Source organism: Camelus dromedarius, chromosome 9, assembly GCF_036321535.1.
Source record: "Camelus dromedarius isolate mCamDro1 chromosome 9, mCamDro1.pat, whole genome shotgun sequence".
In the NCBI taxonomy this organism is placed as follows: Eukaryota; Metazoa; Chordata; class Mammalia; order Artiodactyla; family Camelidae; genus Camelus; species Camelus dromedarius.
The window spans coordinates 9,357,942-9,383,792 of NC_087444.1; the positions used below are offsets into that span (position 1 = coordinate 9,357,942).

The 25,851-nt window shown below is 37.1% G+C and overlaps 1 protein-coding gene across 3 annotated transcripts in view; it reads right to left on the reverse strand.

Annotated features, from left to right (window-relative positions):
- Positions 1 to 25,851, reverse strand: part of OLFM3 (olfactomedin 3) — a 173,653-nt gene that overhangs the window by 20,379 nt on the left and 127,423 nt on the right. For all 3 annotated transcript variants that reach the window (XM_010975073.3, XM_010975078.3, XM_064488769.1), the window contains exons 2-4: positions 16,729 to 16,875; positions 10,539 to 10,694; positions 5,889 to 6,108 (exon numbers count right to left, since the gene is read on the reverse strand). In XM_010975073.3, the coding sequence (XP_010973375.1) occupies positions 5,889 to 6,108; positions 10,539 to 10,694; positions 16,729 to 16,875 (523 nt within the window). The remainder of the gene's footprint in view (positions 1 to 5,888; positions 6,109 to 10,538; positions 10,695 to 16,728; positions 16,876 to 25,851) is intronic.

A 25,851-nucleotide genomic window follows, 5' to 3' on the forward strand; every position in this document is an offset into this window, starting at 1 on the left:
GTAAAATAATGCCAAGTGTCATGGCGGCAGTTTGTGTGGGAGACTGTGCCAGGGGAGTTCAGCCACATTAAGGAGCAGTCAGGGGAGGTACCGTAGACAAGCTGATATCTGATATGCAAAAGGAAAAGCAGACCTCAAATTCATATTAACTAAGGTGGGGAGAAAGAGTGTTCCATGAAAGGGGAGAGGAGGTTCAGTGTCCAGGAGATGAAGAAAGCATGCACGATTTGAGGAACTGGAAAGATGAGAATGACTAAAGCTTAGAGTGAGTACATGGTGAAAATTTGAGAGAAAAGGTCTAGAGAATTGGGCAGAATTCATGTTACCAAGACAAACTGTGCAAAGATATTTAGATTGAACTTTAAAGGGAAACCATGTAAGCACAGGTGTAATATAATTAGATTGTTATTTCAAAAAGATTACTCAAAATACCTAGTGTGGTAGAGAGGGAAAGAGTTCAGGTAAAGAGAGTAGTTAGGAGGCCGTTGTGGTAATCCATCTGAGAGGTGATGCATGGTGCTCTGGGTTAGGTGGTGATGTGAGGATGCACAAAGAGGTGGTTTTGAGAAATCAGTGAGGGAGAAGGGAAGATGTGGTGATTGCATATGAATGAAGTTTAAGGAAGAATCAAAAATGACTGTGACTTTTTTCGACAACAGTTGGGTTCTATTTACTGAATTAAATTTACTGAGGTGTCCAGGGTATTTCTCTACTGTTGTATGTACCCCAAAAAAGACATCATGTGTGGGAAAGAAATCTGCCTTTGAATTCAGAAGGACTTGGGTTTAAAGTTGTTGCCTCCAACACATATGTACCTTTGGAAAATTAAACTGAATACTGTTTTCCATAAATTGCTAATAATACTACCTGACCTAGAATTCTTGCAGCAGTTAAGACTAACACATGTACAAAAGCTGGCCTAGGTCTGTCAAGCAGTAGGCTCTCAGCATTGCTACAGTTGCATACTTATGTGCTTGTTGTCCCCACTGTAATGCAGCTTTGCGATGCAGAGAAACGTTGGCCTACTACTCACCTTTGTATCCCCAAGTACCTGGTTAAGTGCCAGTGCACACTGAGGAGTCCAAAACTATTTGTTGAAGGGACAAATAAAACTATTACCACATAGACAGTTTGGTTTCTCTTTTAGAACTAATTTGGCATAAACATGATAAAGACCGTAATCCACGTTGAGATTACTCGTGATCTCAAGTTTTGAATGCTGTTACTTCTATTAAATGTAAAAGCTCAAAACTTTACTCAAAAAAAAAATGAAAACAACAACAAAAAACCCCTGTTTCTGTTAATAGAAAAATGCATCCTATACTTCACTAGATGGCACCAAACTGTTGCCCTAAAACAGAACTAGCACAAGAAAGCGGGGGGGTAGAGGACCAGAAAGCTGGAAAGCCTGATTGTAATCTACATTAAATATCTATTGGTGATCTCAGGGGGTGTTCAGGAGCTCTTAACTGTGCTTTTCCAGTCAAATTCTCACATGCATATAATTATATTTTTCATGTCTAGGAATGTGACATGATTTAATTAAGCACAGGGGACTTTATTCAATCTGTCATAGGAGAAAATTAAGCTCTTAGGAAGGAGCATTACTGTACCTCATTCAGACCACTAGAGTGCATTGGTGTTGAAGCATTTTTTCTAATTTTGTTTTCTCCAAAACTTTAATTCTCTAGTAGAAATAAGCTGAATGGTGCCCTAGTGATCTCAATGACTTGTGAGTCCTTCAGCACCTTATTAAGTTAAACCTTGCAGACAGTGGCACTAGTTTGTTTTTTAGTATCTTAAAATTTATGTGATGTACACTGTGACATTTTCCCTTAAAAGCAAATCCACTGAAAAGGTGAATGGAAATGTATTTATCATGGTTGCAATTTTATTTTCTTTCCCCAGTCCATTTTTACCCTCTCCTAATTGGCTGTGTGTGGTGAGAGGCTTTTGTGAAGAATAAAGATGCCATTGATGGATGGACCTTCTTGCTCCTGTTACTGAATTGCTGATGTGACAGTTAGCCAATATCCCACTCTAGATCTGAGCAGCATAGCAACTGGATTTTAGACCCTTTTGGAACAATGATCCCCTGATGTTTTTTTTTTTTTTTTTTTTTTCTCTACATTTCCTTTGAATGGTCCTGATTTGATTGACGTCTGTTTTCTGAGTCTCTGTGTCCTGCTATTTTGAGATTCAGGCTTTTATTTATGAGATACTGCTAGGCATGGAGTTAAAAGGATTCACAGAGTTAGCTTGGTCCAATCTGTACCAATTTCCAGAAAGTGTAAGAGCTAAGTAAAGTGTTAAATTGCAGCTTAATGCCACACAGAATAAAATGTTTGTGTTTTCTTCTGTAAATATATGTATCTCATCAGATACCTCTTTTCAAATAGGCATATTTTTTTAATGAAAAAATATGAAGATTCATTTATTTGTTTTTTCAGAAACAATATGGCTTTATATTTCACAGTATTAGGGCTGTCTGTCTAACTAGATATGTTTTCTACATTGTAATTAAGTTTTGTGGTCCAGTTGATATATATCCTTTCTACTCAGGAGAGTCTCAGTAAGTGATTTTGATTAATAGACATAAACATGGTGTGATAGAGAAAAGTACCCAGTTCTTGGGACAAAAGCATAAATGAGTTAGAATCATTGCTTGTGGCACTGGCCTGTCTACTGAGTGAGTGGGGATTTGAGGCCACTAATAATCTAAAGAGTTTATGATGTGAGAACTGCTTTCAATATTTTGTAAGTTCATATCAATTAACTTAAATAGCAATCATCTCATTAAATAAGAAAACTAAATACTAATATTATTGCTGTTTGATATCTATATTGGTTGCTAGATTTTATATTTTTGATTAGTTACAATAAAAATGTTAACTAATTACTGCAATTTATTTGATAGTCACATTCTTTCAAACTTCATGGTCTATGGAGGAAATTAATAAAATGAATCTTTGATCACAGTCCTAAGGCCAGAGGACACCATAAAAACACTGTCCATGGTTCTGTAACAAGGAATAGGATGAATTTGTGTCTACTTAAATTAACCCTCTTTGTCCCAAATACCATTTTCAATATTGCAGGAGATTACATGTGGGGAGTTATATGTGGATTAGAAAAAACAGAATGGGGGTTTTGAAAGAGACGAGAGGAGGGCAGAATTACATAACTGCATAGATATTATTTCCTACTAAGTAAACTCAGAGAAAGTATATTTTAGAATTAAAGTTCATTTCCAAAATAGAGCAAACCTCAGGAATTTTCCACATTAATCCTTCAACAACATAACTGGCATACTTTAAGGCTCAAGGTGAATACTAGGTAGAAACGTCCTATTGTCCATCCTTATTTTGATAGAGACCATTTTTACTGAGCAGGTGCCTGGACTTAACCCCAAGCTATTGGCTTTTATGTTACCATGAGATGCTAGGAATGACAGAGTGAACTGATTCTCAGGGTGTTTAATGGTTCATTAGCAACAATTGGACCTCTTCCAAATCAAGTTATAGCCCTACATAGATCAGTCCTATGTGCTGTCCTTTATAGAACATCTTTACCCAGATACGTTGTGGGCTGATAAATATGCATTTAGATACTTCTTTGTTAACCCCCAAAGTACCTTAGATACTGAGAACGCTCAAACAGTTCTTGGTTTGGGATTTTCTTTTTAACTTGTTTGGTGGAGACATCATCTGGCAGGCTAGAAACGAATATGTGCATTGAACTAAAGGTATTTCTTGAGTAAAAAAGAAGACAATATAATAGAATTTCTTTATGTCAATAATGTTTACCTATTTTCCATTAGCGATAAACACAACTTGAATTATGAAAGCATACAAAGAAGTTTTGAAATGCTGTATCAGATAAATGACTTTTCCTTTGCTTAGTCTTTTCAGTCCCATCCATCTTGACTCAAATATGTGGCTAGAGAGATCTTTCTTTTTTGCAAGTAAAATGGGTTGTTCTCTCTACTTGTTAGAAAGTGTTACTATGATTGCTTATATAATTAATTTATTCAGCAAATATTTAATGAATATCTTCTCTTAGTTTTCTAGGCATTAGGAGATAGACTATTTAGAGTGAGTATCACAAACATTGTTCTTATTCTCGTGGAACAAAAGTCTAGTAAAAGAAACATTTAATTATACACAAAATGATAATGAAACATGAAAAGTCCAATCATTGGTGACATAATCAAGGTCTGAGAACACCCAGCAGGGATACAGAGGATACATGGGGAGGGCAATGGAGTTTCTGGCAAGACGTGACATTTAAACTGAGACCTGAAAAATGGGTAGGAGTTTGTCACATGTGGTAGGTGAAAGTGTATTTAATGATAAAGAAAAGATTAACATGGGAAAGAGTGTTTCAGGAGAAGGAACAAACAGGATCTCAGTGTGGCCCAGTGGTTAGAGAGTGAAGCGCACATATGACTGGGCCATAGCTTGTGAAGGGAGGAGTGGCAGGACCTCAGACGGAAAATGTAGGGAGTGCCACACGTGAAGGACCTCATATAAGCCATGGACTGCGTTGTAGGGCATAAGAGATGCACAGGACATTTTAAATAGAGGAAAACTATTTCAGATTTATACTTTAAAAAATCCCTTCAGCAGTAATGTGGACAATGGGTGGAGAAGAGCTAGTCTTAGAATCTTCTAGTCGTGATTATGAGACCAGTTATAGATGAAAAAGTATGGACTTTGCATGATGAGAAATAAATCGTTGAGGATAGCTGCACATGCGTTTTGCTGCAGGGTTTACATCATTGCCGTCTGATAAATTTTGTCGGATTCTCCTGAAATCCTGAAATGACTACAGTGAGGCCTGATTGGCGATTCCCCACTTTGTTTTGAGGCTGTGATGGCTGAATGCAGCATATTGTATTTTAGGTCTTTTTTATCATTTGAATTGCATTTGTAAAATAAATGGTCTTTAAAATATTCTTGTAAGTCATCCACATTTTATTTTGAAATATTTATATTTATTCTCTGAAGGTTTCTTCACTAGAAATTGATTGTTTTCTAATTCTTTACTCCTCTTCCTACTTTATTTCCTATTCCAGAAAAGCTTTTCTTTACCTTGAGAGGACACTTTCCTCTGTTTGTTGAGGTCCCCACCCCACCCCATCATGTCCTATCGTGGTAACAACTAAAATACTGTTCCCTCCTTATTCAATTCATGAACACTTACTTACTTCATATTAAGTTACAGACTTGTCCCATGATTACTTCACTCGAAAGATTAGCTCATGGATGCAATGGAAAACTTTGTAAACTCAGACCAGATTGAACCACACATTTTAGGAGTCAAGAATTAGAGTCTGTGACCCAAGTCACACGCTTGGCCCTTTGTAGAGTAGTGAATGTGTATTTGAGTAGGTGCCTGCTTTTTATTTCTTGAGTGGATCAGAGCAGCTGACGCCAGCTCTGTGTAGCAGAGGAATTGTTTTGGTTTCCTTTAACATTGCTATTTCACATGGGGTCCCAGGGCAATGTTCTTTTCCCCAGTCTCTGACTTTCTCTACTACCAGAAATGCCTTCCCCCCGCCCCTGGCCAAGTAGTGATTGACCATCCCCTATTACCTGTCTGAAATAAAGCTTAGTGCAGCCACTAGAATGGCTGTATCTGCCAGACCTCTTATTTCAAGCCACTGCATCGTAACAGGGTGCTCTGAAAATGAGGCAGCTGTTAATCTAGTAACACTGAATAACCAGACATACCAAAGCCATTAAGGCACTTACTACATTTAGAAAGAAGGTACTCGCTTCCCTGTCATTAAGAATTTACGACTATTCGCAAAATGTAAGGATGCAGTTTTCACTGAAACTACTTTCTTAAGTACTCACTTAGACAAATGGAATTGCTGTACTCACTCAGCTTTTTCATGCAGTCACGCAGTCTGGTTTCCAAGCTAAGTACCCTTTGATGTAGTTCCTCATAGTCATAGGCACCGATTTCCTCCTGAATCCCGGTGAGAACGGCAGACAGATTCCGGATTTCCTCCTTGAACTGGGTGATTAACTTGGCATCTGTTTTGTACTGTTCCAGCACGGGAATCAAGGGCAGGAGCTCGTCCATCTTCTCTTTCAGCTCCTGTGAAAAGCAGCCAGTTGTTTCTGAGAGTCATTTAAACAGATAAGCAGCTACGTTCTTTTTCATATGATACTTAAGGGAGATTACTAAAACATACTCATAATTCGTATTGATTTCTAATTGAAATTGGGTATTTCATGAGAATGTAAATGGCCACATGAACATTAGTAGTATATCCGCTTATCTCGGCTTTTCAATACAAGAACCTCTCTTTAAATGGTTACTTGCTTTTCTGTGAATCAAACTGATCCTTATCATAATTACAAAACTTCCTATGGTAGCAATTATGGGTTTATTTATTACCTCGCTTTCTAGTAGCATTTTATAAAGTGAACAATGCATTATGTAGTTAGGAAACATAAGCAGGGTTTGTCTTCTGATTATAAATTATTAGAAATAGGTCAAATATTATGTTGTTTAATTACCATTTAATAATTATCAATAATATAAGGGTGCTTAGAGAGAATTTTGGATCCTGGAACAGCTTTTCCCTAATAGAATTTTTCCAATTTTGGGTTTCTACCGCTCTGTGCTTCTAGTCCTCCCTCTTTTTAGTATCCATCTTGGCACAGCATCATTAGGAAGGTAATTTCAGGAAGTATAATAAGTCATGCAAAGCTTTTCAGAGCTCAAAGAAATGTATGTCACTCTTTACTATTTTGAATTATTACCCATTCTTGGATTTCATTTGCCTTAGCATAGATAATTTAGAGCTATTTACGTAAGACACAGTTGCTTACCCACGTAGTGAATTAACTCTTTTGGGATCAGAGTGCTCATGGTTTATGTAATAAAAGAGCCAGTTACACCAAGTTGTTTGAAACTAAAGTGCTGATTTTCGTCTACAGAATAAGAAGTATGCTTTGCTAAAAAGGTGTCCCTTCTAGCATCCTGGGACTGAGCCACACCTGTAGTTTCACTTTCAGTCTGGCCGTGTCACCTTTATTTTCTTTCCTTTAATTTGGTGGTGGTGGTCAGTGAAAATATTTTGTGAGTTTGATTCAGTTGTGAGTTTATTGCAAATGATCTCATTTGTGGAAAGAGCTATCACTGCTGTGATCATTTGAGAATAATCCATAGGTTCTGTCAGAAACCATGCTGTACACTAACTAATTTAAGGAGCTGAAAATTGCATTTTAAAATTACATTTAGAAGATGTTATTACTATCAATACATTAAAATAGCAAGAGCTCCCATTGCCATGTGATTTATGGGCTTGTGTTTCTTGTGGGGAAATTTCCACTTGCTCTGTAAGCTCGGAATTCTTTGAATTTGTTTATATGTCCATGATGAGTGGGAGGGGACAGAGAGTCTTAATAAAGAGAAAGATTCATATATATCACAGTCAAAAGACAGAATGGCAGAGCTTTACTCATTTTAGTGGCTCATTTTGAAATAAACTTATTAGTTTGAGCATCTTGTGGTATCCCTAAAGGAAGACGCAATTGCTTCATTAGGATTTTAATGAGAAGAGTTCTGTTGGTACCATTTGCTGCATATTATTGCAGCTGTTACAATGAGGAGTTTTACGTTCTACTATGGAAATACTGAAAAGAGAGCCATTTGGTGTCACAATTTTGGTAGCATTTTATTTCCCTTGAGCTTATGCTTATATTTATCCTTATATTTGTATTTATATTTATATTTTGGGGCTTTTTCAAAAACTTTGATTATTGGCAGTCAGTAATTTTAAAACTCTGTACACTAGTCAGAGAGCAATGGAAAGTCCAGCTGATATACATATCAAATAAAAGATTAAAGTAGGAACAGATTCATGCTTACTAATGCCTTCCAGAATTTCACCTTCTGCTATGTTGCTCTTACAGCAACGGGTTTTGGTAGACTAGGTAGACTGTCTTGCCCAACCAAGATCTCTTCATATAAGGATGATAGTCTCAAGTGTGGAAACTAGAACACACTTTTCATATACAGAATGACCGACTTAGTGTTTTTGATAAGTTTAAGAATGGTGTACCTGAGGGCTTTTCTTCCAGTTTGGAAGTATTCTTCCGTGTTAAACTTACTTTTGGAATGTTCCGTTTCTTCTTCTCAAATACGGCACCTCAGCAGCTAGAGCAAAATCTGACCCATAGGACTTGGTGAATAAATACACTCGTATTTGAGCATCTAATTATTGTTAGTAAATTTAATTCAGAGTGCTGCAGTCGACTTGGAGAGGCTCCTGGTATTGGTATTAGGAGGCCAAACCTGGGAGCTGGACTTTGTAGTTCTGATACATATTAGATATATGACCCTGGATAAGTTGCTCAACTTCTTTGTACATCAATTTCTTCATCTGAAATGATGGGAAGAAACATAATCCTGCCTTAAAGGATTGTTGTCAGGATTAAATTAGTTAATATAGAATATGTTTGTAATATATTTGAAGTGCTTGGAATTACATGTTGAATGTGTAGAATTCTTCAGAAAAATAGTTATCATTATTGCTATTGATTTTGACATACAAGTTAAGATCTACTTGGATTACTTGAGATAGGAAAATCGAAATCATTATGTCCTATGGTGCTGCCTGAAAAGTAAGCTTTCTTATTGGCAACCTGGCTTCCGCTAGACAAACTTGCAGAATAGGCAGTTTTCTCTCTTTTTTCCCCCTCAGCCTCGTATCTTTTTGTTTCTTTGTCTCCTGTCTCCTAAGAGTTCCCACAGATACACATGCATCATCACGTGTCACCAGCTCTGCCAGCCCTGGTTCTCTCAAGCTGTCCATTGGTGTCACAGAGTTCTGTATTGTCCATCTGAGCTTGAATGGTTTTCACTCTGAGCCAGACACCCTGAGCTTCTCTCCTTCTGTCCCTTCCTTTTGGGAATTCCCCATGCACTGGAAACGCCAGCATATCCCTTCCTGCTTTGTTGATGGCCTCAGCATCAGGCTCACCGAATGGCTCTGTAGTCGACACCTTAACCCTGAGCATTGAAAACTTATGTTGAGAATTGTTTGGATCTTTGATCTTCTCTGTAATTAAGTATTTTCTGGGGCAGAGAGGGGACACTAGTCTAAAACTATTTTCTTGAATATTGCCAAATCTTATAACTCTTCCCTGGCCTTCTCGCAACAAAATTAATAAATCTTCCCTTTGTACCATTAAGTATTGTTTATGCCTCTTTTTACTGTCAATTTTACCTACATTTTTTAGTTGTCTTTCATAGAAGACAGATTATGTGTTATTGTGCCCAGCAGGGGGCCCAACACTGCCTTGCACACAGTATGTGCTCAATAAATACTGGTTAAAATTAATTCATTTGCTTTTCACCTTCTATTCTTCTCTGTTTACCATTCCCCATAAATTCCCTATTATTCCAGTTTACTCATTCTCTCATTTCTAATAGTCTTTAAATTAATTTTTATCTTCTAGGCCTTACTCTTAATTTGTTATAACTTCTTAACCTTCTGGCTTTGCTTACTTCAGTTTAACCTCATGGTTCATGACTTTAGTCCCCTCTCTTGCCAGTACCCTGAACTCTCTTACCCTCTTGTTCTTCTGTTGTGCGTTTCTGATAGAACCTTAAAACTGGTTCAGTGCAACACTGTCTTTTGCACTTCTCTACTCAGGCTCCTGAGCACCCCTGAAGAAAATTACAAAACCATGAAAATTTCTGCCATATTAAAATGTGCCATGCAGAGACCCTGTTTCATGTTCCTGACTAGCTCCCTGCCCATCACAGTTATGTATGAAAAGTACTTGTAATGTCTGAGCAAGAGCTTGGATTGAGGCCCACTCCCTTACCATCAGCAGCGAATCTCACTTTCTAATTGGCAAGGAAAGAAGAGGCTATTATGTTTATAAGATCATAGTGTGTTTTATAAACTATAAACATAGTTTCTTTTTACTAGAGGCTCAAATGGTATTATCATAGTCAGATTTTATTTTAATCTATGACACTGTCATACATAGTTAATAAAAGTACATATAACACGCCTAAAAGCACTGTTTCTTCAGTTTCAGTGGTCCTAGATAATTGCCAATAAACAGCTTAAAGTCTAAAAAAAATACTTTTTTGTATCAAATTATGAAACAACCCTCTTTTATGTGCTATTATTAATGATATTTTTGCCTCTTTTAATTATTTATATTTTCTGTATTTCTCCTCATATTAGCAGGGCATAAACCATCAGAAAATCTTTGATAAATTTCATTATTAATTTTTTTAGATTTCCCCTTGTCATAATATTGAAATGCCTTTAAATCTATGCATAATCTCCACTTGGCTCGAGGAGGATAAGGCACTTTTTATTGCAAGTCTACAAACTAGTGGTCAGTTTCAGTGGAGAGATGACTGATGACTTGAGTGAGTCTTTAACCTTGCATATGTGGGCCAAGGTGCAGTTATTTCTAGTGGAGTGCCATGGTGGCTGTCCATTGTACTCAGTGTCTCGTTTGGATTGACGTGATTGCTAAAGTCAAACCTACTTGAAAATGCTTGGTCATTAGTGTCTTCCGGTCATCTTCGATCTGCCGAAACTTGGCCTTCAGCCCTTTCATTTGGGTTTCCATTTTTAGAACGTATTGGAAATCTCTCTGAGTTCTCAAGTTTAAGACTTCAATAGACTGCGACATGTTCTGAACCTGTTAAAGAAGACATTATTGTCTGTTTACAAGTATATGCAATCACTACTAAAGTAGCAAAAATGACATGAACACTAAAAACAGGGAGTGCCAAATTCATAATTGCATTTCCACTGGACATACTTCCAGAGGGACATTTCTTCATGATAAACATTCAGAAAATTTCAGAAGAGAAAATTAGACAGGAAATAATACAATGAACATTATAGTATTAGAAATGACACCATATAAGTAAGAATATAATACATTAGAAAAATACAACTAGAATATTCATTGCGGGGCTTTGTAAGCTTATAATGGCCCAATCTGTTAAATGTTAAAATAAGTTGTTTCTTTAAGTACTAACTAACTTCTTCAAGGTCTGGGATGCTTAGCAATTGTGGATGGCAATGAAGTATTCAGCAGATGTGGAATATATTCATTACAGTGCAGTTATTTTAAGCTGCATCTGAAGTACTCCCAGGGCTGAGACTGAACTGAGCAAGATGAGTGGTGGTAGTGCTGGGCACCTCCTAACTCAGAGAGCGTACTGCTTGAGACACCTGGACAATGGCCACTATCAGGTGTTTGGTAGGTAGGCAGTAAACACATATGAAGGTGATGGCACCATCCCAAGTTCAGTGAACCCCAAGCTATTTCGAAGTGGGATATAGGTAACCTACAAAGCATGTAGAAACAAGGAAAGAAAGGCTGCTCTAATTGTTACGGCAGCAAAATCCCGAAAACAAAGTAAAAGCCTGTGATAGGAGGAGGGCTGTTAAATGAACTGAAGAAAGAATATGAATAAACTATTTTAAAGAATAAGACAGATCGCTGTCCTTTGGTGTTCACAGTATGGTCTGTAGAGCAACAGCTTTTGCATCACCTGGGAGCTCATGAGAAATACAGGATCTTGGGACCCACCCCGGAGCTACTGAGTAAGAATCTTCATTTTTATCAAGGTATCTAAGCGATTTCTATGTTTATACATTTTGAGAAACACTGCTCAACATGTGGAATTTACATGAGAAAAGCAAGTGAAAAAAGCAAATGTAAAGTTCTTCATATTAATTTGATCCTTTTATTCTAAATCAAATTCTCTCTCTCTCTCTCTCCCTCTCCTCCTTTCTTCCTGCTGTCTGTCTGTCTGTCTCTTTTTCACACACATACACAGGTGCATGTACACGCATACCCTCAGATGTAAAAGAAAATAGAGTATATAAACAAAAGAAACAGGGAGAGAGATATGGGAGGATTAGAAGAATACATATTAGGTTTGTTAACATTAATTTTCTGTGAGATGTGAGGGGTGAGGTGTAGGTGAGAGGAGAAGTAACAAAAGTGGTAGAAAGCAGTCCCTGGTAAATATTACATATAAAGCCATCTGCATAGAATTATATGTCTTATATGCATAAATGAATATATGAAAGCATGAGCATCAAAAATGGTTGTGGGATTTCAGGTGAGTTTTACTTCATTTCATTTATTTTTGTGTGTTACTCTAGATAGCTTTAAATAGCATTTTTATGTACATAACACATAAAAAGTTGTCTTTGTAAAAATTGTGAGTTATAAACAGGAAAAGGATGGTTTGTTCATATATAAATTTTTATCATCAGACAAAGCTTAGTGGACCAGCTAGTTTTAAAGAGCCCATTGTCAAGACATTCCTCAGAATTGGAACATTCAGAAAAGGCAGTGAATTCTGCTGCCTTGGCTGGCCTTAGTTCCTCTGCTTTTTTGGTCAGAGTAGGTCATAATTTTCTGTTTCTTTTTCTGCTCTCTTGAGCCATAGTCCTGTCCCTTACGAATCCTGTCTTTTCAGGATATGCTGCAGTCTAGCTTATATTAAAAGTAATTGTGTAATGTGTGTGAATCAAAGCAGAGAAGTGGCTGCCCTTCTGTGAACTCCATGAGGTTAGAAGCTGTGTCTTATTCATTCCTTTTATTCCCAAGACCTTACACAGAGCTACACACAGAATAATTTCTCAATAAATATCTATTGGGTAAATTTATCTTAGGCTTTCAATAATAGTAATAGGTAGTAAGTATTTTAATATTTTAAGAATAATTTCTTCCTCCTGTCACTGGTTAGACTATAGTATTACATGACTTCCAAATATTTCTTAATTTACTATCATTCCTACTGTAGAAAGCTTCATTTAAAAGAAAGTCTTTGATTCAGCATAAAATTACTGAGACAACATTGAAAGCATGGTAAGTGCATCTTGGATAAATGCAATGCTTTCAAAATAATTTTCAATGCCATTATGGCTAAGCATGAATAAGGGAAAGCCATTTGTGTTAAAGAAACTGTGCATTTAAATACAACATTTGTCTGTGAAGACACTCATCACTGGCTTGGCCAGTATTCTCCTAGGAATTCTGTATACTTATGCAGAGTCTGTACAGTTAGGAAATGATAGGCAAGTGAGGTATTCTGGATAAAGTTAAAACATTCTCTCTCTTTCTTTGCCTCTAACTTACCCTGTCAAGTTAATCTTCAGCCTTGTTTGTGTTATGGGAGAAGGCACTGAGAGTTTTTACCGAGACCTGATTGTGACCTGCAGTACTGTAGAACCGTGTATGATTACAAGAGCTACGTTTGGGGCGGTGGCTCAAGATGGAGCTGTCTGACTGGGAAGGAGGTTCTGGGGTCCCTTTGCTTTTCCTGCTGGCTGCACCTGGGACTTAGTTTTCCACTGATTATGGAGACCCACTGAGAGTCAGTTTCCTGATGATACTTGAGCCTGGATCCCCACAGTTACACTTGTAGGAAGGAGAGTCATCTGCTGTGGTTGCTCTGTCAGTCTCTTCTCTCTGACGTTCTGCCATTCAGCTTTCTACACATGTCCCCATGTTACCCACGTGGTGTGGTAAGCTCACTGTCCCCCTTTGCTCATCATTGTTTGAGCTCATTCTTCATATGAATAAAATATCTTACATCTTTCTGAACTTAAACACATGTTAACTTAGATTTTCATTCTCATTCGTAATTAGCGTGGAGGCTACTTGAAAAAAATACCCCACAGCTCAGTATGTTTGGATAGCCTTGGGGTTAACAAAAATAGAGATTTCTTTTTTTTAATTATCAAACGTTTCCCTTTTATTTTTTGATTTATGATAAGAAGAGAAAGAATAGAATTGGCTGAGGACCTTCAAGTCTCTTGTCAATTACATCTCTTCCTTGAACACGGGTCTGGGGCGGTGTAGGCGTCCCAGTTGTGCTTGAGAGTCTGCTGCAGAGGGTACAACTCCTGAAAGAGATTTCTTCACTGTAGGTCTTCACAGAACCTTTAGTATTAAGCTGTGTGATGGAAATCTTCAAGAGTGAAGTATCATGTACCATGTTTCTTAAAATTATTTTATTGGGGGAATGTTGCCAGTATCCTATTCCAAAAATCACACTTTAGGAAATATTGACCTAGACAATGCAGAACTGTACAGAGAGGCTGCAGAACTAACACATTTTTTAAAAAGTGAAACATTTAAGTTTGGACATACTAAGGCCTGATATATTGTGAAACCAATTGTCATTTTTCTAATATTCAGTAATACAAATACTTGTTTAAAATGTTTGACAGAGCACCAGTTAAATAAGTGTGGGTTCCACCAGTGGCATTTTGAATGATACTGGTTGGCATGGTGTTGAGAAAATGCAAAATCGATCTGCTGTAGCTCCACACCTACTGGTTGCATGACATTGGTAAGTTTTTTTTTTTTGTTTTTAGCCTCAAACAGCACCAGTTTGCTTTCATGTAAACTTAGAAGGACAATTAACCTTGCTATAAGGATTAAAAGGAGTAGATACAAATATAATAGATGGGAACGATTGTTATTAGTACTTTTCTTATTGAGAATCTTCCGTTATTAGATGACTAAATCAAGCCTCTGGCTCATGGTGAATGAGCTGCTTACAGGTCATGCTCCTGTTTGCCATCTGATACCTTGAATATATGTGAAACCATAGAGATGTTGGCGAGGGACTGGCTCAGTCAGAATAAGGAATGCTGGTTTTTTTCTGTGGGTCACTGCGGCAAACCAATGCTACTTCCTTCCTTCAGGGTCCTCTAAATGTTGCACACACTTTACTGCTCTTCTGTTGACATAACACTACCAGGTAGTGAATTTGATAAATCTAATTTATCGTGACCTTGATTTTGTTAATAAATTTTATTTGGTTTTTGTCGTTTAGGTATTGATGACTTTTTAAAGGTGTAATTTTCTAGAATTTCTTTAAAATATTAAACAAATTGCATATTGGAGGATTATGTAAATTTCAGTGATTGCTTTCAATCAGCTTCCTTAGTTGTACTCTTTTAGCCTTATTTATCCTTCCCTAATTCCTGGTTTTGTCATAGCACTTGAATACATTTTACTTAGAACGTTTAGAGGGTATTATCTACGTAGACTGACATTTATAGTTCATTTGAATTTTTTCAACTGATTTTTGAAGAAATGTCTGAGTCTGTGTATGGGCGTGTGTATCCAATGCTATACTGAAAATTGTAACCCAAATAAGATTATGATGTCTAAGAAAATGTTTCTCATTATAGTTGATATTGAAAAAAGATGTTTTTGCATAGAAAAAAAGATTGAATCAATGTAATCTGAGACGAAATACAAGTTAATTGAAAAGCAAAATTGGACTTAAAAGATTAAATCTTTTTACCAATCTAATTAATTTCCCTAGTAACCAAATAATATTAAACTGTATATTTGATTTTTTTTCATAGAAATAAATAAAATCCAGGTTGGAAAACAATACCCAAGAATAATCATAGTTCATATGTCATGCTTTCTAATAGTTGGGAGGCACATTAGCTAGAGTTATTAACTTGAATGACATGTGCATTTGCTCTTGTCTGGGAAACAAGATATTGAGGGAGCAGGAAAGATTATATCTTAAAAAAAAAAAGACTTAAGAAGAGAGAGCAAATAGATGATGACTCCAAGGATGGGGGAGGAAAACAAACTAATTTTTGTGTGAAATATAAAAAGAAGTCTTAAAAATCTTTACACCTCAGTACACTTCCAAATAATGTACAGGGAAGAAAGTTATTTTAATTATATGTCAGTGGAAGAAAGTTATTGTGGCTAGACTTAACATTGCATAAACTAGGGATGTCTGTATTAACAAATTCAATGCTTTCATTTTTCTGAGTTCTCTTAATTTTCATAGTAAGTTCCTATTCAGTGCTATAATTATGTAGATGATCTTGGAAATGATATTGCATAGAATGAATTGTTGAGCATGGTATCCTCCAAAAACACATACTACCAAATTTATCTTATTATCCCTAGAGGTATTTAAAATTCAAACATGTTTGTCATCCTTCCATAAGTCTGGCCACTCTAGCTGTCCAGCTATATTCAGAGACCAACACAGTGATAGTTTGAGTGAGAAAAATAGAAACAACCATTCATTGATTTTTTCTTTTCTCTCTAAACATAAATAACCTTTCATGACATTATTTTTATCTGTGAAAGAGAGTAAATCAAGGGCATTCTGCATTTGATTGTTATGGATCCACTTTAAGTAAATTATATGGAGAGAATGGTATTGAATGAAATTGAAGAGCTTAATGTTCAAAGGAATGACTTAGAGAATGATGATAAATACTTAGAATTATTCATTATTTGTCTAGATAGCTTACATATTGTATGCCATTGTTTTAACCACCCTAGAAGGTTGTTAATGAGATCTAAAAGTGTGAGCTCAGAGTCTAGTATGATCCTGAGAGTTCAAGCTAAATTTCTGGCATTGGAATAAGACTTTATACTATTATTTTTTTCTTAAGGAGAGACTGCTTGGGTATTAAGATAGGACAGAAAGCCAGTCTTAAGGCAAGGTTGAGAAAAGTAGAAGTCATATGGTAAGAACAACAGAGCAAGGAGCATGAAGTACTACTTTCCAGGAAGGGGAGAACATTTATTTGAGAAGAGGGACAGAAATTGGAAGAACCCTCCTCATCATTACTGGCTTTCCCATATTTTCTTTTCAAAGAATGGTAGATTTCAATAAAAATATCCACAGGGGACATGCGACACCTACCTTTTCCAGCAGTTGGCGAAGCTGCCGGCTTTTGGCATCCCGGGAACACAGGTTTTGTTCTGGAGCAACCACTGTGCAAATGCATCGTCCGTCAGGATCCTGTGCTGAGCTGTATACTTGCCACCCTTCTTTGGGACTTATCTGAGTCTGAGGAAATCAACAGCAGACACACAATTATGGGATAAAGAGAATATGCGTTTGTATCATTTTAAGCAAAGCATCTTTTTGATATAACGTTTGTGTTTTTATTCTTTAATGTTAAAAAGGAAGAGATGAAACAATTCACATAGGCAGCAAGGCTACATTCGGTTACACCTTCCTTATTCAGTGCCCAGAGGGAGAATCTTTCTTTTTCTTTCAGTTCCGTATTATTAACTATTTTTTCATCCTATACCACTTCCTAATGCTTTCTGCATTTTTGGACATTTTGATGTAACTTTAGAAGTGTCTGCTAACCACTTAATCACATATCACCAGTGTTTCTACGTAAGATTCATTAGCTTGTCTTCCTCAACAGTAAATGGTAATTAGTAGTATATATTTTTCTGATGTTTGTTCATGTGTGATATTCTGAAGCAAAACCTTATCTCAGAGAGTTTCCCGTTTATTGAAGGGTCACTTATTAATAAAGATGGAAGGGTGTCATATGAGAATATAGAGTAAAATAATTGGATCAGCTTTGTTTAGCAAAGGATATAGAGTCTCAGAGGGGTTAAAGACAGTATTTTGATATAGGCTGTCAAATCGATCCTCCCAAATTATTTCTGTGCACTTATCACCCTGCCCCCTTAGACCCCTGGCTTGTCGTGGCGTTCCTGTTCTGCCGCAGTCTACCTTCTATTTGTATTTCTAGTTTTACCTCCTGTATCTACCTAGGTTGGAAACTGCTTTCCAACCAAATTGGCCATGTGTCCTGAAAGCGTGTTGCCTTGATTCATACTTGTGTGTGTTATTGTGCTTCTCCTGCTTGGAATCCCTCCTTTATAAACCCTCAGGTCACCCAGTGCTCATGGTTTCTCCCCGTTCTAAAGGGTTGTCGATACTCTTCACTAGGCACTTACTATGTATTATCTAGTGTTGTCATTTCATGTGTCTTGTTTTAATAATTAGTCTATATCCAGCTGAAAGATATAGTGGCTATTTCCTATCTTCCATATCAAGTACATTCTATCAATTGCAAAAATAAGTAGTTCACTTTTTTTTGTCTAGTTCTTTTTTAGAAAGAACTCTGCTTTAAACATACATCCTCCATTATTCAGTCAGAAGTTGTCATGGATGCCTTGAAGCACCGCCCAGAGAGGCACTCCTTCATTCTTCCAGCCGTTGAGAGTATCAGTGGCTTGACTTGAGTTCTCTCAGGGACGGCCAAGGCTGAAGAATGCTGCCTGCTCAAGGTCAGGCCCTCTTCCCAGGGACAGCTCACATCCCTTGACTTGCAAGGGTACAAAGAAGGACACTAAGAAGCGGGAATTATTATTATTTCCATTTCACGGAAGAGAAAATCAGTTAACCTGCCTAAGAATGCACAACTAGTATGTAGCAGAGCTATGTATGAAGCCAGACCAGTACTGTCCAGTATAAGTATGAGAGCCATATATGTAATTTTAAATTTTCTAGTAGTCAGGTTTAAAACCGTAAAAAGAAACAATCGAAATTAACTTTAGTAATATATTTTATTTAACCCAGTATATCCAAAATATTACCATTTCAACATGTAATCAATATAAAAATATTCATGAGATACTTTACATTGTGTTTTTCTCCTTTTTTGTACTGTCTTTGAAATTGAATGTGCATTTGACCCACTTCAGTTTGGACTAGCCTCATTCCAGGTGCCCAATAGCCACAGTGCCCTCCTTACTGGACTGTACAGCTATAGTCTTGCTTTTAATTCCAACACTGCGACCATATCGATATGATGCTGGGTTTCCAGATAATTGTCTTCCAAGTTCAGTCACGTGGATTTTGAAAAAAATCTGCCTAACAAATGTTACATAGACAGACAATCCAGTTCGCTTCTGAGTTTCTTTTTCCTGTGGAATGTCAGATAAATCAATGCAGTTGATTTATCTGGCTTCTGGCTAAGCTTCTGACTAAGCTCTGGCTTACTCCTACAGCTAGGACCTAACATTCTTTAGCTTTCCTCTGTCTTTCCTGCTATAGTTTCCAGGTAATCAGCAGATAGGAGAGTATTTCTTAATGACCAGGAGAAGAGGGAGATGAATTTTGTCTAGAAATGAAGGTATTTAATGAAACAGGCTGGTGGGACTAGGCCAGGGAACGATGAAGGAAGGGCTGAGGGTCAGAGCTGAGATGGAGCTGGGAACAAGGATGTGAATGGAGGCCAGCAGAGAACGATCTTGCATGATGTCCAGTGTTACTGGGCTGGTCTGTTTGCCTTTGGACTGGAGTGTTTTGCTTGGTAGGAAGCAAATTCTTAAAAGGACTGAATCAGGCTTATTTCTGTCTCCACAGATCTGCCATAGTCTGTGGGATCTTCTGTCTCCTGAATTTACAGCAGAATAGGTACAATCTGCTTATTCTCTCCCAGGCCCTGGCTCATGACATACCATCAGCCGACATACAGTTCTTTTTCTTTTCAAGGGCTTTAGAGGTAATCACTACAGGGTGCTTATAGGCATTCCAACAACAATCGTGGGGAAACTATAAGTTACAATCTCAAGAAGCTCATAAAGACGTCATGTCCTTGTCCTTGATCTATAATGAAAAGCAAATGGTGCCAAACCTATCTTTTAGTCTCCTTTTTTCAGATAGTTCATAGAAGTGGCCTGTGCTGCCTTTTATTTATGGAGTAATGGATTCATTATTATTCCTTTCCCCTCACCTCTTCTTTCTAGCATTTATACCTGAAAGAATAGAAAGATATACTTAGAATTATCTATTATTAGAATCAGATAGGATCTGAAGATTACTGTGTTATTCTTTCTGTATTAAAGGAGAAAAATGCAAAGAGATGGTCTACAGAATGGACATAGGAACAGCTTAGCAGAGTAGTTTCAATGATATAATTAAAGGTTTAAGCCCAGTAACAGTATGGAACTAATGTATCTAGACATAGGTCCTGTAGTTTAAACTAGACTTCTCTCAACATTGGACACAAATCTCAAATATGTCAGAAAATTAAGGTTTGTTGTTAGAATAAATTTAGCTTTTATATAAAAGAGTGAGGGCCACCCAGTTACAGTATTAAAATATATTTAACAGCAGTGCAAACACTGAGCATTAAAGCTGGCATCATTAATATTGATGTTCACTTGCCAAGTGTTTGGCTAACCAGTGAGGAGCTTGTCATGGCAGGGCGAGGTGTCATTGCTGTCTGGAATGAGGGAGGCAGAGAGGTGACTAGGATTTGATGTTCATTTAGCATTCTTCCTGAATAAAAGTAGACTCCAGTCTTATTTGTGCTTTCAGTTGTCTTCTTGTAAGAATTACTGAAACAAGCCATGGCCTTATCTACTACAGAGTTAATTTGAATGATCTCAACTATAACAAGTTACCTCTTTGGCAAGAAAAAGGTAGCTCAAAAGAGAAAAAAAGCTAATATAAAAGATGAGTGCTTGGGACTTTCATGAGTTTTGATTGAGACTTCTGTGTCAGAGTTAGTGATAAACAAAGGATTAGAGCATCTCTAGTGCTTTCTTTTAGGGCATCCATACTGGCACTGAAAAAAGGATTCAGATAAAACCAACCTCAGGTGGAAAGAAATAATTTACGTGTTTTTTTTTTTTTTTGATACCAATGAGAAAAGACCTCCTCTCATTTTAACTGATAAGAGCAATTATTTTAGGTGTCAATAAAACTCATGTAAAGTAATAGCAAACATTCATGGGGCTCTGGCCATGAGGTTGGCAGTTCACATGGATTATTGCCTTTGAGTATCACAACTCTGCAGACTTGGTGATGTTATTCTGCCCATTTTATAGGTGAGAAAATTGAGACATAGAGACAGTGAGGAACTTGCTCAAGGTCACACAGGGGGTTATCAGCAGAGCTCAGATTTGTACTCGCACAGTCTGATTTCAGAGCCTGAACATTTAACTACCACACTGCACTGCCAGTTATCTGAAATTCCCTTTTGTATATGATGAAGATAATCCTGGTAGCATTTTCTGAACTGCTGTGCAGCTGAGCACTTGGACCTGGAGGGTGCACAGAGTTTGTTACGATCCAAAGCATTGCTAATCAGTGATTACTGATGCAGTTCTCTTTGAACCTTTTGTGTTAATTAGAAGAACTAAATGAACTATTTAGCAGTTTTTAATATTACAAAACTCATGAAATATTTAAGAACGCTCTAAATAGAAGAATTAAAATGATAATTTTAACAATTGGATTTCAAGTTTGTGTTCTTTGCTTATAATTTAATTACAAATCTGTGCTTTATAAATATAAAGCTCCTATGTGAGAAGTCTCCCAAACTTCAGGGGCTTGTTAACCAGAAAACAAAGATCCTGAGGACTAAGGTAAAGGTAGGAATAAAAATATCTTGTATCTCAGTATGTTTTTCTTTCTGTAAAATCCCTTCTCTTGTATTAGGCTCACTTCTTTTGAACCAACTACCCTCAGAAGCAGACATTATCTTATTTTATTTATGAGGAAACTAAAACTCAAAGAACTTAAGCAGGTTTTCCCAAGTCACCCATTTAGTAAATGTCATATGTGGGCCTTAAGGCCAGTTTTCTCCAAATGTCAGAGCAGTGTTCTTTATGTTCAGCCTCTGCAGATACATGCAGATAGATGGTCTACATCCATTCACAACTAGCCAAAAAAAACAACTGTTTTAGAGGAAATGCACCCAGGCAGGTGGAGGGGATTACCTAAACTATGGAAACAAGTATCAGTTAACAGCGGAGTAGTTAGCAGTAAAGGCTTGGCAAGACACAAGTAGAGGGGCAGGCAAAGGGGCAGAATTCTGAAAACTTTGAAGAGCACTAAATCAGCTGGTTGAACATTGCTAGTCTTATGTTTTATGCTGAGTTTCTGGGCATTTCATAAAAGTACAGACTGAGGCAAAAAGGAATAAAGGATCTAGCTACTGAAACTGGTGTACAAGGCAGGGGAAAATAAAGCAGGAAAAAAGTCCAGTACTAAAACCTACTAGATTTAGAGTGGAGATACTGAGTGATGAAAACCCCTTACAAATTTTCTGTCTGGGGATCGGTTTGGTCTCAGAGAATGAAATGTGGTTTAGCATGCTAATGGTTTTAGGTTGTGGGGAGAGAAGAAATGTGAGGGCAGGAATTACAGAGATGTTGACAGACCACGCTAAAAGAAGCTGTGTTCTGGAGGATGTGTTAATAAAAATGTCACTGCACAGCAGTTTTCTTCCTATTTCTTAGGGAACTGAAATAAGAATTGTATATTCTTTACTCAAAGCAACCTTAAGGTTCTAAGAAAAACAACTATAAAAACAAACAAAAACCCAAAGATACCATCAAATTTAGGGTAATTGATCACTTCTGCTCATATTCTGGAAATGACAATGACAGAGTTGGGGAGGATTTGGAAGTCATATCTGGTCCTCTGTCCTTCCGCTCAGTGACGCTTCTCCTGTATATTCTTCTGGTGTTTGCACTTGAACTCTGCATGGTAGGAATCTCACTGCTTCATAGGCAGCCCTTTCTATTGGTGGCAAACTGAAGGGCTGGCTCTGAACTTTCTTTGTAATTTTCTCCCTTTGGCCCTACTTCTGTTCTTAGACAAGAGTAAATCTACTCTCTTACCATGTCAAAATTCTGCTCTAAAAAGGTGATTGTCACATTCTCTGTGACTTTCAAGAATACCACTCTGTTCTCTCATCCATCTCCTTACTTTGTTTAGTTGCTCTTTCACAAAACAGGCGTTGCCTAAGGATTTGGGAAGAGACACAGAGGTCAGTTATCTTCATCCAGGACTGAAAAAACTGGTGAGTTAAGGAACTTAGAGAGTATTGAGTTTGTATGAGGGCATTGTACTCATTTTCAAGAACTTAAACCTGACTAACTCATTGAAGTAGTTATTTATGAGGGGAAGCTGGCTGGACATTCGAAAACGTAGCAAAACAAATCGCTTATGCCTCCAGGTCCCTTCGAGGCCTCTTCCCACGCAGCAGTGGGGCTGACTGAGAACAGCTGGTGTCTGCTGAATGTCCTCTGCTTGTTTAATTGCTCTTTTCCAGATTCTTCCTGGTGTGGAGTCCACAGCGTGGGGGATTTCTCAGACGCTCAGCCTCAGGGGGAAGTTACTGTGCATCAGAGAGAAGCGCCAGAGGGAGCCTGCGCTTTCTGAGAGCCCAGGCTTTGCCTCTACAGACACCAGCTCCTCCAGAGGGGCCCAGAGGTAGATTAGAAGGAAAAGCAAAGAAAGGAAGCAAGGCCAAAGAGGAGGATAAAGGAATGCTTCAAAATTCTGAGAGAAACAAGAGGGAGCTTATTCCCCTAATAAGGAGCTATGTTTAACTACTTACTAACAAATATATCCTGGAATATTGAGACAATCAAATGCATGTACATTGCCTATTTCAGAGATACTTGCCATAAACAGGTTTAATTGCCTTTAATGATTAAAACCCTATTTTTCTTACGTTTTTCCCAGACCATTTGAAACTACCATTCTAAAGAAAGACTGCATTTATATTTGTGTAAATCTGCATTTTTCACTATTTTCACATCCCACAAACACTCAAATACAAATTTTAAGACCTACACTATTTGTTTATTTATTCATTCATTTATATATATACATATTTATTGAAGTATAGTCAGTTTACAATGTTATGTCAATTTCTGGTGTACAGCATAATTCTTCACTCATACATGAACATACATATATTTGTTTTCATACTCTTTTTCACTATAAGTTACTACATGATATTGAATATAGTTCCCTGTGCTATACGGTATGAACTTGTTTATTTTATATATATTAGTTAGTATCTGCAAATCTCAAACTCCTAATTTATCCTTTCCTACCCCCTTCCCCACCTGGTAACCATAAGTTTGTTTTCTATGTCTGTAAGTCTGTTTCTGTTCATTCATTCATTTTTATTTTTGAGATGTATACACAGTTGCAGGCTTATACCATTCATACTGTCTAGAGTGAGAACATAGAGAGAGAAAACTGGGAAAGTCTGGATAGCGTAGTTACACCTGCTGGGAAGGGAGCTGTTAACCCTGCCGACTAAGGACAGTGAGGTCCGGGGTCATGGGAAACCCCCTGAGCAGGGCAGAGAAAACCCAGCGTGGCACCAAAGACCAGGAAGGGCAAGGACGAGCAGTTTGGTGGGACGACTTTCCTGTCGGGACTGCAGTCAGTCCTTCCACCCTCGGCTCTGCCATTGACCAGCTGGGGGAAATCTCTCTCTTTAGTCACTCAGATATTTTGAGTCAGTCTTCCCACTTGCAGACTGAGGAGGTTGGATTAGATCAGTCATGTTTCCAACTAAACTCTTGAGAGTTCTAAGATTTCTGTGGAGGTATTTTGACTAGAAGGGGTTGACTGTGTGGGGAGGGAACAGATGGTAGAGGCCCAGGAGATGCTTTTCCCCCATCATTTATTAGCTCACCCATGACCTGTTTTACATATTGGATTTTCACTTCAGATTTCATTCAGCAAATATTTATTCAGCGTGTATTACATAAGATTTAATTTAAAAAAAAAAAGGCACTGCTGCCGAAAATAGTGTAAAAATAACTGGCCTGGATAGTTTCTAAGATCCTTTCCAGCATTAAGATTTTATTATCTTAATCTAGGAAATACAGCTTCATTTCATTTTTCACAATGAGAATCCTAAAATATGAACAATTATCTGAATAGTTAAAGTAGGGAGATTACTTGTGTACAGTATGCCACTTCTGTAAAACATGCTCTCACACACACACACACAAATAAATCTTTTGCAACCTGATTTCTCCATTCCACTGAATACCGTAGTACAAACTTTTCTGGATTCTGTTTATTTTTTGTCACCCAAAGGGAGATTCAGTTGTGTTAGAACAATCATAAACCATATCAATACTTCATATATTTCAACCAACAGATTACCTATCACAAAGTAAAGAAAATGAATTTACTTTAAACTCACAAGAGGGCTAGAAGAATCATGCATGATTTTGAAAAGCTGATTCTCCTCCTTCAGTAACAAATAGGAAATAACCAAACTAATATCTATTCACACAAAAAATACAAATATCAAAGCCCAATTACTAAGTTTGAAATATAACTTATTTGTGAATTTCTTAGTTTAGATTCATTTCCTGAAAGAGTTAATTCAACTAAGCTGTTACAAACCACCAAGTACATGAACATTGAAGCAATTTGGCTCAGTAAATATTAACTAATATAATTTTCTTTGTTTTTAATTGTTGATGCCATATCATGCTTTCTTCGTAACTACAAATCTCTTTTACATCCCTCCTGCCACATACATCATGCAGGGAAGGAGGGGAATCTCAGTAACAGAGGTGCTGAGGTACCTTAAGGGACTCAAAGGAGATGAAAATGTAGAAGGAGGTCAAAGTATGCCTTGCAATGCCCTGCGCACTGGGTGAATCTGGCAAATAATGTAATTAATTTGATCTGACTCTACTCAGTTAATTACACATTGATTGATAGTGTAATTATTAGTAGTAACTGCAAACAATCCTTGAAAATGGAGAGTTGCTTTTCTTTTGGAATCTGACTTTTTCTGATCTACCAGAGTTATCCAGTGGTAAAAACAGATAAAAAGCTAAAGAGCTCCGAATACTAATTTTTTCTGTACCTTTTATTTGATAGCAGGGAAATTGTTTTACCAGGACATTCCTTCCATTTGACTTTGTAAATTTCTATTTGAAAAACCAATAGTCTTCATTTTTATTTGAAATATTTTAGAGTATTGCTTGACTAAACCACGCTTCAAACTATGAGAAAAGAATTTGTTATAATGTGGGAAGTGTTAAAAAGCCATTAATTGTAGGTGAATGAAGACTACAGGAGTTAGACTTGTGACAGAAGTCTTTATAAAAAAAGTTAAATACAGGGAGATGATCTTATCAGGCAAGTTTTATATTGTTCATGTTTCTTAGCTCTCTTAAAGGTTTTTTTTTTTTTTTTTTTTTTTTTTGATCTGGCTTTAAATTGGTG